The 15,850-nt window shown below is 36.1% G+C and overlaps 1 protein-coding gene across 2 annotated transcripts in view; it reads left to right on the forward strand.

Moving 5' to 3' along the window:
• The window catches only part of CCDC91 (coiled-coil domain containing 91), a 488,375-nt gene that overhangs the window by 262,438 nt on the left and 210,087 nt on the right, over positions 1-15,850 (forward strand). For both annotated transcript variants that reach the window (XM_044678266.1, XM_044678267.1), the window contains one exon: positions 6,044-6,151. In XM_044678266.1, coding sequence (XP_044534201.1) covers positions 6,044-6,151 — 108 coding nt within the window. The remainder of the gene's footprint in view (positions 1-6,043; positions 6,152-15,850) is intronic.

Here is a 15,850-nt window from a genome sequence, read left to right on the forward strand (position 1 = left end):
TCTCCAACTCATAGAGCATTTTTATTTAAATATAGATAGTTTTGATTACATCATCAGAAAATTGCCCTTTTGTATCTTTTGTCTAATTTATTCTTTGGGGAATAATTCTATTCTTAGAATTTTGATGAAGTTCCTTTGTCATTTTAATGATATGATTTTTAAAATTCAGGTCATGTCTCCATTTGAATTTTTGTGAAATACGATGAAGACGGCCTAAGTATAAATTCTAGACTCTATTCCAGTTTTCCCAGTAGTTCTTATCAAATAGGAAGTTCATTCTGTGTAAATAAAATTATCTCCAGTCCATTCTATAGTCAAAACTCTACCTACCTGAGATGAGGTCATTCCCACCTCCCTTAGTGGGGAGGGGAGACGAGTTACCCACATGTGACAATAAATAACAAATCAAGAACAAGGGACAGCCCTTTGGGCAGTCCAAATCAATGTAGAGACTGCCATTTGTCCACTTGAATTAGAGGTGGACCCACGGGAAGTGATGAAAGACACGATCTCTTTAAGTATGTTGGTTACTTCCTGTGGAGGCAGTTCCCACCTTGAACTTTGTGCTGAAGGAGCTCCTGAGACCACAGACAGCTTCCACTCAGAATGGTCACGTGGGTAAGTTAGGCTGACTTCCTTGGCCTACCTGGACCACTTCCAAACTCTGCCTTAAGTAGGCACTAGCCTATCTGGTTGCTAGGCCTTGTGGCTTGCAGCCTAATTTATTTAAGCTTTTAACCTTCTTTCTCGTCCAGGCCTCCACAGGCCTGGAATAGCCTCTCCCTTTCTCTTTATTCCCATACCTTTACCTTCCTAAATGTAAATAAACTGCCTAACCCGATGCTGACTTGGTTCTGATTTAATTACGGAATCAATCTGAATTGTTGATTCCTGGCAGCCACACTTTAAATACATATCTATATAATACCTAAAATTTCCTTCTTACATTTCCTATTTTATGTTTTCAAGGATTATTGAATCCTGTGTTAAGTTCAGTTATTTATGATCCTTCCTTGAAAATTCTGTTCCATTTAGCTATTCTTTAACTTTTTGTTTAATACATTAAAGTTTCCAGTTATCTGTGTCTCTCCCCTCCCCATAGTAAATAAGGCATCATTTGACAAAAAGATGTGTGTGTGTGTGTGTGTGTGTGTGTGTGTGTGTGTGTTAAACCATCTTGCTTTTTTAAATTTATCATTACTTTATGTGGAGGTAAACATATGCAAGTTATTCTTCAAGCAATATTTCTGTGCTGTATATTATTTTCTCTTGGTTTTTCTAGTTTTGTTCTTCATTATTTCATCTATTTTACAATTTTTAGCAGATAAATGGTTTTGATGGTTGCTGCTTTTATAATTTAGTTTGATGTCTAGAAATGCCATTTCCCTCTAATTCTTACCTTTTTTCCCCATTATTTCTCTTGAAATTCTTTTTTCCCTCCAAATGAGTTTTATCATTGTTTTAGCTAGTTCTGGAATGTAGGACTTTGGAATTTTAATTGGTATAGCATTAAATCTAGAAATTAACTTCTAACATTGCCCTTGTTTATTATATTGACATGGCATAAGTATGACATCAAATATTCTTCTGGCTATTTAAGTTGCTCTTCATTTTTCCCAATTACATGTAAAAGTAATTTTAACATTCATTTTGTTTTCTTTAATTTTGAATTCCAAATTCTTTCCTTCTCTTTCTCCCTTTTCTATCCTTGAGAATTCAGGTAATTTGATGCAGGTTATATTATGTGTAGTCATGAAAAACATATTTCATCAGCTTGTGAAAGAAAACATATACCAAAAGGAAAAAGAAAGTTAAAGAAAAGTAAGCTTCTGTCTCCATTTAGACTCTATCAGTTCTGTCATTCGCAATCGATCATTGTATAATATTACTATTACTGTGCACAATGCCATCCTTGTTTTTGCACACTTTATTTTGTATCAGTTCATGTAGACTTTCAAGGTTTTTTTTGAGAACATCCTTATAGCACAGTAATATTCCATCATAGACATATATGCATCATAGTCACAACTTGTTTAAACCATTCCCTAAATGATGGACATCCCCTCAATTCTAATTCTTTGTCACCACAAAAAGAACTGCTATAAATATTTTTACATATAAATCCTTTCATTTTTGTTTTTAAAAATATTTTTGGGATACAGACCCAATGGTGATTTTGCTGGGCCAAAGGATATGCATGGTTTTATATAGAACTTTGGGCATTGATTCAAATTGCTCTCCAGAAGGGTTGAATCAGTTCACAACTCCACCAACAGTACATTACTGTCTCAATTTTCCCTCTTCCCTTCTAACATTTGTCATTCTTCTTTTCTGTCATTTTTGTCTATCTGATAGTTGTGAAGGGGAATCTAGGAGTTGTTTTCATTTGCATTCTCTAATCAGTAGTGATTTAGAGCATTTTTATATGAATGTAGAAAGCTTTCATTACTTCATCTAAAAGTTGCCTATTTATATCCTTTGACCAATATAATCATTGGGAAATGACTTTTATTCATAGTAATTGGAATCAGTTCTCTATATATTTGAGAAATGAGGTCTTCATCAGAGAAACTTGCTGTAAAAATTTTTCGACATTTATGATTACTGTATATTTCCTTCCATCCTATTTTCCCTGTTTATCCTATTATTTCTTTCCTTTCATCCTATACATTCTCAAAAGTGTTTTTTTTGTCTATTGCTTCTCCATTCCACCCTCACTTTTGTCATCTCCTCTCCATTCTATTGTCCCTTTCCTCTTCTACTTTCTTCTATAGGAAACTGGTCATATAAATCTTTCTAAATATTTTCTGAAATTGTCCTGTTCGTCATTTCTTATAGCATAATAATATTCCATCACATTAATAAACCACAACCTGCTTATCCATTCCTTAGTTGATGGACATTCTCTCCATTTCCTATTCTTTGTCCTCACAAAAAGAACTGCCTTACATATAGTTCCTTTTCCTTTTCCTTTGATCTCTTTGGAATATAGACCCAGTAGTGGTACTTCTGAGTCAAAGGGTATATACACTTAAACAATCCTTCCTTTCTGTGTTAGAATAATAAGTATCAGTTCCAAAGTAGAAGAATGTTGTAAGGGCTAGGCAACTGGGGTTAAATTAAGACTTGCTTTGGATCACACAGCAAGGAAGTGTCTGAGTCCAGATTCAAGCCTAGGACTTGTCATATCCAGTATGATATGTCATATCCACTAAGACTAGTAAGTCTTAGATTCCTACATTGGACCCCTTTTAAATCCATTGTCTTTACACATAGAAATGATGTTTTAAATACACAAATTGAGTCCTGTTCATTTTGAACCCTTTTTCAGTTGTGGTCCATTGACTTTGATAGAGGCCAAATTAGAAATTATGAATGGTTTAAATCAGTGATTCCCAAAGTGGGAGCTACTGCCCCCTGGTGGGTGCTGCAGCGATCCAGGGGGGTGGTGATGGTCACAGGTGCATTTATCTTTCCTATTAATTGCTATTACAATTTAAAAAGGTTAATTTCCAGGGGGCTAAGTAATATTTTTTCTGGAAAGGAGGTGGTAGGCCAAAAAAGTTTGGGAACCACTGGTTTAAATAAACCTATTTGCACTGCCCCCCAAGTGCTAAAACATATTATATTACATTAAATTATATATTAAATTATGTTATGTTTTCTATTTTCTGTTATACTCTGTTATTTTCAATTTTCCTCATATTTTGAGATCTTACTTATTATGTATTTATTATGTATTTGCTCAGGATATATTCCCAATAAATTCTGTGATTACAGAATTAGTGAAATATTAGTGAAACTGAATTCAGCTTTTTTCTTTTAGGAAAATATGGTGGTTCTATGTAAAATCCTCAGAAATTTGAATATATTTCCTTAATATTTAGTTCTTTACCAGAGGTTACATATGTGACTAACAAATCAATATTATTCCTAAAGAAGTATCTATTTCAAAATATTACACACACACACACACACACACACACACACAGTGAATGAAATTCAAGGTAATAGAGAAACTTGTGTGAGGAGTGTAGAAGTTAAAGCATCAAAGTATTAAATAAAAAGATAAACCATTCTAACCAAAAGCCTATAGATTTTAAAAAAGATAATTAGCTATAACATAGCCTTAAGCAACAAAGATTAGCCAATGGTTGGAGTGTTTGATTTTGGTGACTCCTAAGGTCTTAGATATAGAGTTGGAAAATGGTCTTAGAGGCCATCTAATTGAACTCCCTTACTTTACTGATATGGAAAGAGAGTCCCAAGGAGGTTAAGTTACTAACTTAAGGTCACATAGGTAATAAGGCCAAATCTGAACCTGTTATCTGACTCCATAGTCAATCCTTTTCCAATACCTTTATAGAATCATCGAATCATAAACTTAGAGTTGGAAGGGATTTTAGAGGTCATGAATTCCAGCCTCTTCTTTTTACCTATGATGAAATTAAGTCACTGAGTAGTTAGATGATGTGCCCAGGATCACATAACTAGTTAGTTTCTGAGCTGGGATTAGAATAGACTTTCCTTATGCTGAGACCAATGTCCTTGACAATAATGAAAATAGAAATGCTTTGTTGCTCAGGTGTTTTTTAGTAGGGTCCAATTCTTCATGACCCTATTTGAAATTTTCACAACAAAAAAACTGTGACAAACAGGGTTAAGTGATTAACCCAGGGTCACAGAGCTAGTAAATGTCTGAAGCTAAATTTGAACTCATGGAGATGGGTCTTTCTGAATCCAGGCCTACCACTCATTCCTGGCCTCTATTCAATACATCACCTAGCTGCCCTAAAATATTTCACTTAAATTAGTCTTTACTCATAGCTTCTTTGAATGTTACTGAATTAAAAGGTGAGTATTATCAGAGACACAGGTTTCCAAGATAAATTTAATTCCCTGCAAAATGAGAGCCTAGTCCAGAATCTAAAGAAACTTGTCTTCCCTCTCCCCATTTTGAAGTGCATCTTAATGTGTGTTGATTCCCACAAAGCAAATCTATTTTCAAAACAGAGATTATTTAAGCTTTGGCCCATTTTCCATGTCTACTCAAATGTGCCAGAGATCTGTTTTCTATAAGACATATGTCTGTTTCAGCTTACTTTTGTGATTATGAGTAGTTTATTATCCAGATATGGTTTTAAAAATAGCATATTTTCTATAGTGCATGTATATGTTCAGCACATATTTTGGAATAGAAAGGTGTGTGTGTGTGTAATGTAATGTAATCTAACACTGGGAACACAATGTGAACAATACAGAAAGGGACAGGGTGATGGGACAAGAAGACAAGATTTTAACCAAACTGAGGAAGTAGGTGGGTACAGCATCTTGAAATGCTAATTTGGCTCCTTTTAGAACAGTTTTTTGAAAATATGAAGCAGACTGATACTTTAACCTTTATACTGCTCACTCACAGCTGTCTGATGTCTTTGATTTTATTATTTAGTTTGTGAATAGTGTCTTGAGTTTCTGACTTGTACACTTTGATTTCTACCTCTTAAGATCAGGGGTGTGAACTTCCTGGGGGATAGTTTTTTTTTAATGTTTAAAATTGCTCAGAGTTTCCATCTGCTTTTACTTGATTTGTGGTCTTGAAGATCATGCTTGGCCCATGGGATATTACAGTGTGCCGAGAGGATGTGGAGTTTTGTCAGCCAGTGAAATATGTCTGGATTTTTTTTAGCAGCTTTCATATGTTTTTCATCCTGTGTGGTCCCCACAAACCTGAATTTATATTTTACAGAACTGCTCACCCTCTTTATCTTCATCTATGACTTGCTCTTTTCTAAGGAGAAGGTGTGTGAAAAGGGCATGTCAGCCAAAAAATTATAATCCTGGCTCCAAGAGCATTTATAGCCAAGAAAGTTAAAGTAGTTTTAGTGTGATGTACTGAAGGACATTAAAATGCCTGTCTTGTGGATGCCCTGAATATAAGATTTCTGACATACACAAATGTTGAAGTGAATTTTCAGAGTGTCAGAATTTTCTCACACCAGCTGGGGACTTCTCTCTTTAAATGCTCTTTTTTGCTTGTTTTCAGGCATTACTGCAGACTACAGTTCAGCAGCAAGCAGAATCTATTGAAAAGCAGTACATCTCTGCAATTGAAAAACAAGCTCACAAGTGTGAGGAACTGCTTAATGCTCAGGTAATAAAAATGCAAACCCCATATGCACACATTGTTGTTCTCCTTGACCTCTCTTATTCTGCTCCCCTCAGTAATTTCCCCACCCCCACCAATACAAACTTGAGCCTGTGTCATGTGTTTTCATAACACTTTCTTAGGTTTTATATATTTGTCATGTTTTTCTTTTGGGAAAATGAGTTCTAAGTTAAATTGGGTACATTTCATTATATACTTGGTCTTTTTTAAGTATTCTGTGTAACATGTAAATCAAAATAATATATGAGGATCCTGACTGCTAACTTTTGTTATTTGTTAAGATACATTAAGAGAGGGCAACTAGGTAACTCAGTGGACAGTGTACCAGCCCTGAAGTCAAGAAGACTCCTCTTCCTTAGTTCAAATCTGGCATCAGCCACTAGCTGTATGACCATGGCCAAGTCATTTCACCTGGTTTGCCTCAGTTTCCTCATCTGTAAAATGAGCTGTAGAAGGAAATGGCAGCAGGAAAACAACTGAACAACAGTTAGTAGAAGAGGAAGATATGAAAAAAATAAAAACAACTTTTGGGGGTGTGTGTTTTAGCTTTTAGGGAGGATCATATTTAGAGATTAGAATTATTAAGTTAGAAATTGATTTATTTTCTGGCTTCTGATTCTCATTTTTTTTGTTGTTGTTTATATATTAGTGTGGTTTTCATCTGAAAGATGTTTCCTTGGCTTAATATTTTATAAGGTTTAAAGTCTCTACAAAGGCCTTTAGAAAAAAAACAACTTTTTTTCAAAAGCACCTTGGGTCCAGTAATTTCTTGTTGTTTTTTAATTTGATAAGTATTTGAATATAGTTGGTTTCCTTTATAATCCTGTGTATTTTATTTTATGCATTTAAGAACATTATTCTGAGAAGGGGTCCCAAGGTTTCATCAGATTACCAGAGGGTTCATGACACAAAAAATTAAGAAAACCTATAGGGAAAGAAGAGATGGTGTTCATGACTAGCTAGGAAATCTGAAGGATTTGGAATATCTTTGTTGTGAGCCTCATATTGTGAGAAGATTGCTGAAAGAGACCCTATAACTGTACTTTTAAGATAAAAACCTATAATAAAAACCTTTAAAGAAAGACTCAGGAGGGCAGAGCCAAGATGGCATCATAGTAGCAGCAAAAGCTGAAACTGCTCAGAGAATCCTTTGGAACCAATCTTTAAAAAAGTGCCTTAAAATGACAGAAGTCAAAAACCAACAGCAAGATGTATTAAGGGGGCTCTACTGATTAACACAGATTCAAAGGTAAGCAGAGAGCTGATTTTCATGAGAAAAGGGGGAAGCAAAACTGTACAGAGAAGAATACTGTCCAACCACTCCCCCACTTACTGCTCCTGATTCTGATCCTGGGCATAGGCCAAATTTGGAATCCTGGGACCCAGGCTACACCAACAAAAGAGCAACCTCTAAGAGTCTCAGGCCCCTGGCACCAGCCCTCAGTGAGGCCCAGAAGTCCACAACACTTAGCCATTTCAGTCCTGTGCTGCATTGAAGACCTAGTCCCAGGGTAAAATAGCTCACAGTCTTGAGACTTCCAAGCCAGCAGCAAAGGAGAGATAAATAGTAGATTTCAGAATTCCCAGTTGACAAGCAAAAAAAAGTCTTGGAAAGATGAACAGCAAAAGAAATTCCTAAGCCTAGAAATATGGTGACAAAGAACAAAGCATAGAATCAACAGGGGACGGTGAGATCCAAGGAACCACATACAAAACTGAAAAGAAAAATAGAAATTGGTCTCAAGCATTAGAAGAATTAAAAAAGCAATTCAAAAATAAAATGAAGCAAGTTGAAGAAAAATGGGGAAAAGAAATGAAGATAATGCAAAACAAAAAACAACGGATTAAAAAGCCAAGTTAGTCAACTGGAAAGAGAAGCATAAAATTCAATGAAGAAAAGAGTTTTCTAAAAAAGAGAATTGACCTAAAGGAAAAAAAGACAAAAATTCTAATTAAGAAAAGAGTTCACTGAAAAGTACAGTGGGATGATTGGAAAAAGACCAATTTGAAAAGGTCGTGGAGGAAATTTAAATGTTCAAAACTAGAATTGGGCAAATAGAAGCTAATGACATCACAAGACATCAAGAAACAATAAAACAAAATCAAAAGAATGAACAAATAGAAGAAAATATGAAATATCACATTGAAAAAACAACTGACCTGAAAAATGGATCCAGGAGAGACAATTTAAGAGTTACTAGACTACCTAAAATTCATTAAAAGAAAAAAAAAAACCTAGACATCATAATATAAGAAATTATCAATGAAAAGTGCCCTGATATTCTTTTTTTTAAAATCATTTATTAATATTCATTTTTAACATGGTTACATGATTGAAGCTCCTACTTTCCCCTTTACCCCCCCCCCACCCCCGGTCTCCCCCAACCCATAGCTGACTCACATTTCCACTGGTTTTAACATGTGTCCTTGTTCAAGACCTATTTCCAAATTGTTGATATTTGCATTGGTGTGGTAGTTTCGAGTCCACATCACCAGTCATGTCCTCCTCAGCCCATGTGTTCAAGCATTTCTTTTTCTTATATGGTTCCTCTCCTGTAGTTCTTCCTCTGAATGTGGGCAGCGTTCTTTACCATAAATCCCTCAGAGCTGTCCTGTGTCATTGCTTCCTGCTGGTACAGAAGTCCATTGTATTCAAATATTACCACAGTATATCAGTCTTTGTGTACAATGTTCTTCTGGCTCTGCTTCTCTCTCTTTGCATCAGTTCCTGGAGGTCTTTCCAGTTCACATGGAATTCCTCCAGTTTATTATTCCTTTGAGCGCAATAGTATTCCATCAGCAGCATATACCACAATTTGTTCAGCCATTCCTCAATTGAAGGACATACCCTCCTTTTCCAGTTCTTTGCCACCACAAAAAGCTCAGCTATAAATATTTTCGTACAAGTCTGCTTATCTATGATCTCTTTGGGGTACAAGACCAACAATGGTATGGCTGGATCAAAGGGTAGGCATTCTTTTATAGCCCTTTGAGCATACTTCCAAATTGTCAGCCAGAATGGTTGGATCAGTTCACAACTCCACCCGCAATGCATTAATGTCCCAATTTTGCCACATCCCCTCCAGCATTCATTATTCTACCCTTCTTTCATTTTAGCCAATCTGCTAGGTGTGAGGTGGTACCTCAGAGTTGTTTTGATTTGCATTTCTCTAATTATTAGAGATTTAGAACACTTTCTAATGTGCTTATAGATACTTTTGATTTCTTTACCTGAAACTTACCTATTCATGTCTCTTGCCCATTTATCAATTGGGGAATGGCTTGATTTTTTTATACAATTGATTTAACTCCTTGTATATTTGAGTAATTAGACCCCTGTCAGTGTTTTTTGTTAGAAAGATTTTTCCCAATTTGTTGTTTCCCTTCTGATTTTGACTACATTGTTTTTGTTTGTACAAAAGCTTTTTAGCTTAATATAATCAAAGCCATTTAATTTACATTTTGTAATTTTCTGTAACTCTTGCTTGGTTTTAAAATCTTTCCTTTCCCAGAGACCTGACAGGTATACTATTTTGTGTTCACTTAACTTATTTTTAGTTTCCCTTTTTATATTCAAGTCATTCACACATTCTGAATTTATCTTGGTGTAGGGTGTGAGATGTTGATCTAAACCTAATCTGTCCCATATTGTTTTCCAAATTTCCCAGCAGTTTTTGTCAAATAGTGGATTCATGTCCCAAAAGTTGGGCTCTTTGGGTTTATCATATACTGTCTTGCTGATGTCATTAACTCCAAGTCTATTCCACTGATCCTCCCTTCTATCTCTTAGCCAGTACCATATTGTTTTGATGACTGCTGGTTTATAGTATAGTTTAATATCTAGTACTGCTAGGCCCTCTTCCTTCGCATTTTTTCCCATTATTTCTCTTGATATTCTTGATCTTTTGTTATACCATATGAACTTTGCTATAGTTTTTTTCTAATTCAGTAAAAAAGTTTTTTGGTAGTTTGATAGGTATGGTGCTAAATAGATAAATTAATTTTAGTAGAATGGTCATTTTTATTATGGTAGCTCGTCCTACCAATGAACAATTAATGGCTTTCCAATTGGTGAGGTCCAGTTTTATTTGTTTGGAAAGTGTTTTGTAGTTGTTTTCATATAATTGCCATTTCTGTTTTGGTAGATAGATTCCCAAGTATTTTTTATTGTCTAGGGTGATTTTAAATGGTGTTTCTCTTTCTACCTCTTGCTGCTGTGATGTGTTGGAAATATAAAGAAATGCTGATGATTTATGTGTATTTATTTTGTATCCTGCAACTTTGCTAAAGTTGTTGATTATTTCTACCAGCTTCTTAGTTGATTCTCTAGGATTTTTTAATTATACTATCATATCATGTGCAAAGAGTCATAGCTTAGTCTCCTCATTGCCTATTTTGATACCTTCAATTTCTTTTTCTTCTCTAATTGCTACTGCTAGTGTTTCTAGTACTATGTGGAATAACAGAGGTGATAATGGGCATCCTTGTTTCACTCCTGATCTTATTAGGAAGGCTTCTAATTTATCCCCATTGCATATAATGCTTGTTGATGGTTTTAGGTATATACTGTTTATTATTTTTAGGAAAGGTCCTTCTATTCCTATACTTTTCAGTGTTTTCAATAGGAATGGATGCTGTATTTTGTCAAAGGCTTTTTCAGCATCTATTGAGATAATCATGTGATTTTTGTTTGTTAGACTGTTGATATGGTCAATTATGTGTATGGTTTTCCTAATGTTGAACCATCCTTGCATTCCTGGTATAAATCCTACCTGATCATGGTGGATGATCTTCTTCATTACTTGCTGGAGTCTCATTGCTAATATTCTATTTAAGAGTTTTGCATCTATGTTCATTAGGGAGATTCGTCTATAGTTTTCTTTCTCTGTTTTTGGTCTACCTGGCTTTGGAATCAGTACCATGTTTGTGTCATAAAAGGAATTTGGTAGGACTCCCTCTTTGCTTATCATATCAAATAATTTGTATAGTATTGGGATTAGTTGTTCTTTGAATGTCTGATAGAATTCACTTGTGAATCCATCAGGTCCTGGCGATTTTTACTTAGGGAGTTCTTTGATGGCTTGTTCAATTTCTTTTTCTGATATGGGATTATTTAGGTATTCTATTTCTCCTGCTGTTAATCTAGGCAATTTATATTTTTGTAAATATTCATCCATATCTCCTAAATTGTTATATTTGTTGCCATATAATTGGGCAAAATAGTTTTTAATGATTGCCTTAATTCCCCTTCACTAGAGGTGAGGTCTCCCTTTTCATCTTTAATACTGTCAATTTGGTTTTCTTCTTTCCTTTTTCTTATTAGATTGACCAGTACTTTGTCTATTTTATCTGTTTTTTCAAAATACCAGCTGCTAGTCTTATTTATTAAATCAATATTTATTTTACTTTTGATTTTATTAATTTCTCCCTTAATTTTTAGTATTTCTAATTCAGTTTTCATCTGTGGGTTTTTAATTTGCTCGCTTTCTAGTTTTTTGAGTTGCATACCCAATTCATTAATCTCTGCCCTCCTTAATTTGTTAATATATGCACTCAAGGATATAAATTTCCCCCTGAGTACTGCCTTGGCTGCATCCCACAGAGTTTGGTAGGATGTCTCATCATTGTCATTCTCTTCAATGAAAATGTTGATTGTTTCTATGATTTTTCCTTTGACAAATTGGTTTTGGAGAATCATATTGTTTAATTTCCAATTGGTTTTTGATTTGCCTGTCCAGGTGCCCTTACTAATTATTATTTTTATTGCATTATGATCTGAGAAGGTTACATTTATTATATCTGCTCTTTTGTATTTGTTTTCAATGATTCTATGCCCTATTACATGGTCAATCTTTGTGAATGTACCATTTGCAGCTGAAAAGAAGGTGTATTCCTTTTTGTCCCTATTTGTTTTTCTCCACATATCAATTAAATCTAATTTTTCTAGGACTTCATTCACCTCTCTTACCTCTTTCTTATGTATTTTTTTGTTTGATTTATCTAGATCTGAAAGAGGAATATTTAGATCTCCCACTAGTATGGTTTTACTATCTATTTCCTTCTTGAGTTCTGCCAGTTTCCAATCTGCCAAATTCACTTATGAATTTGGATGCTATACCACTTATTGCATATATATTGAGCAGTGTTATTTCCTCATTATTTATACTGCACTTAATCAGCTTGTAATTGCCTTCCCTGTCTTTTTTAATCATATCTATTTTTACTTTGGCTTTGTCAGAGATCATAATAGCCACTCCTGCCTTCTTTTTCTCATTTGATGCCCAAAAGATTTTGCTCAAGCCCTTAACCTTAAACGTGTGTATGTCTACCCACCTCATATGTGTTTCTTGTAGACAACATATGGTAGGATTTTGGTTTCTAATCCACTCTGCTATTTGCTTCCATTTTATGAGCGAGTTCATCCCATTCACAATCAGAGTTATAATTATCAGTTGTGCATTTCACTGACATTTTTGTATCCTCCCCTAGACCAAACCCTTCTTCTTACACTATTTCCTTTTAAACCAGTGGTTTGCTTTGAGCCATATCCCTTATCCCCTGCCTTGATTGACTTCCCTTTCTTCCCCCTCCCTTGTTATTCTCCTCTTTTTGTTTTTAAAAGCCTATTGAATTCCCTCCCCCTTCTTCTCCCCTCCCTTTTTTGACCTCCCCACTCCCCTGCTCCCTTTGGTTTATGCCTTCTGACTTTCTCAGTAGGGTTAGATAGAATTTTTTATCCCAGTGTATAATAAAGCTACTCTTCCCTCTCCGGGTTAATTACACTGAGAGTAAGGTTTGATTATTACCTCTTAATGCTCTCTTCCTCTCCTTCTTATAATAGTATTTATCCCCTCCCCTTCCCATGCCCTCTTTGTGTGTAATAGAATATCCTATTTTTCTTCTTTACTCAGATTTCTCTTGGTGTCCCCTACTATTCCCCCCCTCTTTCCCACCTCCCATGTCATCTTAGACCATGTTGTATCCTGTCCTCTCCCTTTGAATTATTCTTCGGGTTGCTATAATAGTGAATATTATAATAGTGAATAGAGTTCACTACAAAGAATTATACATAGCATTTCTCCACATAGTAATACAGATAATTAGATCTTATTTAAGCCCTTAAAGAGTCAAATTTAAAAAATTATTAGTTTTCTTTCTTTTCCCTCTGTTTCTTATTTACCTTTTCATGTTTCTCTTGATTTTTGTGGTTGGATATCAAACTTTCCATTTAGTCCTGGTCTCTTTTGTGCAAAAACTTGGAATTCTTCAATTTTGTTGAATGCCCATACTTTCCCCTGGAAGTATATAGTCAGTTTTTTTTTAAACCCTTGTACTTCGGTGTATTGTCTCATAGGTGGAAGATTGGTAAGGGTGGGCAATGGGGGGTCAAATGACTTGCCCAGGGTCACACAGCTGGGAAGTGGCTGAGGCCGTGTTTGAACCTAGGACCTCCTGTCTCTAGGCCTGACTCTCACTCCACTGAGCTACCCAGCTGCCCCTATATAGTCAGTTTTGATGGGTAGTTGATCCGTGGCTGAAAGCCCAGCTCTCTTGCCTTTCTGAATATTGTATTTCAAGCCTTGTGGTCTTTTAGCGTGGAGGCTGCCAGATCCTGTGTGATCCTGATTGGTGCTCCTTGATATTTGAATTGTCTCTTTCTGGCTTCTTGTAAGATTTTTTTCTTTTTCTTGAAAGCTCTTGAATTTGGATATTATATTCCTGAGTGTTGACTTTTCTGGGTCCAGTGTAGAGGGTGATCTATGGATCCTTTCAATGTCTATATTGCCCTCTTGTTGTAGGACTTCAGGCCAATTTTGCTGAATAATTTCTTTAAGTATGGAGTCTTAGTTTCTATTAATTTCTGCTTTTTCTGGAACACCAATGATTCTACAATTGTCTCTTCTAGATCGGTTTTCTTGGTCTGTCACTTTCTCATTGAGATATTTCATGTTTCCTTCTATTTTATTAGTCTTTTGACTTTGTTTTATTTGTTCTTGTTGTCTTGAGAGATCATTGGCTTCTAATTGCTCAGTTGTAGCCTTTAGGGACTGGTTTTCCTTTTCAATCTGTTCATTTCTGGTCTTCAGTTGGCTTGCCTCACTTTCCAATTGTGAAATTCTGCCTTTTAAACTGTTATTTTCTTGCCAGATCTCTTCCATCTTCCTCAACATCTCATTTTTGAATTCTTCAATAGTTTGTGACCAGTTTTCATTGTTTTGGGAAGGTTTGGATACTTGTTTGTCCTCCTCTGTTGTCTGGATTTTCTTTGTGTAAAAGTTGTTGAGTGTTCCAGAGTTCTTCTTGATAATCTTTTTCTTCTGGGGTTCTTGGCTTGCCATTTTTAGCCCCGCCCCTTTTCAGCTTTGTCTTCACACTCAGGGTCTGCCTGAGCCTTCTAAGCTCCCGAGGGCTTTGGTCTCCTTGTCCTCGGGGTCAAGCCTCATGGCTGTCAACAGTCTGCCCTTTTGCCCGAGGCTCCTTTAGCAGTCTCAGGGGTGTTTCCCCAGCCTCACTCCTGTCTGCACCTGGTCCCTACTCGAGGTCCAAGCCTGGGCTCCAGATCTTTGTCCGCACCTAGGGCAATGCCTTCACCTGAGCAGATGCTCGGGAATGTCTGTGCGCTCGAGATCTTTGTCCATACCCAGGGCAATGTCTTCACCCACGCAGAAGCTCAGGAAAGTCTGTGCACTTGAGAACTTTGTCTGCACCTAGGGCAATGTCCCCACCCACGCAGAGGCTCGGGGAAAGTCTGTGCAAGTTCTTTAGCCACTTGGGGTGCTATGTCCTTCAGCTCTCAGGTACAAGCCCTGGAGCTGCCAGGGACTCACTGGTTGCCCCAATACAGCTTTCACTCTTGTGTGTTGGCCTTGGCGCTCTGTGTGGTGTGGGGTGTGGTGGAGGGGCTTCTTCCTCTCGCGTTTTAGTGAGAGCTGTTTTACCCCTTCACAGTGTGGAAATGCCCCGGTTCCCGCGTACCTTCAATGCTGCGCCCCGTTGTGGGGTTCCTTCGTCCATCTGGATTCGTTTTTATGTTCCCTTGAGGAGTCCTGTATGCTTTCGTTAGGAGAGTTCGGGCAGCTGCTCCTTACTCTACCTCCATCGTGTGCCCTGATATTCTTAAACAAATTGGAAAAATAGAAATTGAAAGAATCCACAGGTCACCTACTACAATAAATTACCAAATGACAACTCCCTGAAATATTATAGACAAGTTCAAGAGCTCCCAGGCAAAGGAGAAAATAATGCAAACAGCCAGAAAGAAATAATTCTAATATTATGGAGCCTCAGTCAGGATTATACAGGATCTGGCAGCTTCCACATTGAAGGACTAGAAGGCGTCGAATGTGATATTCCAGAAGGCAAGGAAACTGGGTTTATAAACAAGTATTGCCTATCCATCAAAACTGACTACATTCTTTCAGGAGAAGGTATGGTCATTTAAAAAAATAGAAAATTTCTAAGCATTCCTGAAGATAAAAAACAGACTTAAATAGAAATACAAAATTCAAGGAAAGAATAAAAAGGTAACTAAGAAAGAGAAAAGATTTAAGGGCTTCAATAATATCAAAATTTTCATATTTGTATATGGAAAGATGATATCTGTAACTCTTAAAACTCTTGTCATTATTATCATTGTAGTTAGAAGTGTATATATATATATATATATATATATATATATATATA

Source organism: Gracilinanus agilis, chromosome 5, assembly GCF_016433145.1.
Source record: "Gracilinanus agilis isolate LMUSP501 chromosome 5, AgileGrace, whole genome shotgun sequence".
Classification (NCBI taxonomy): Eukaryota; Metazoa; Chordata; class Mammalia; order Didelphimorphia; family Didelphidae; genus Gracilinanus; species Gracilinanus agilis.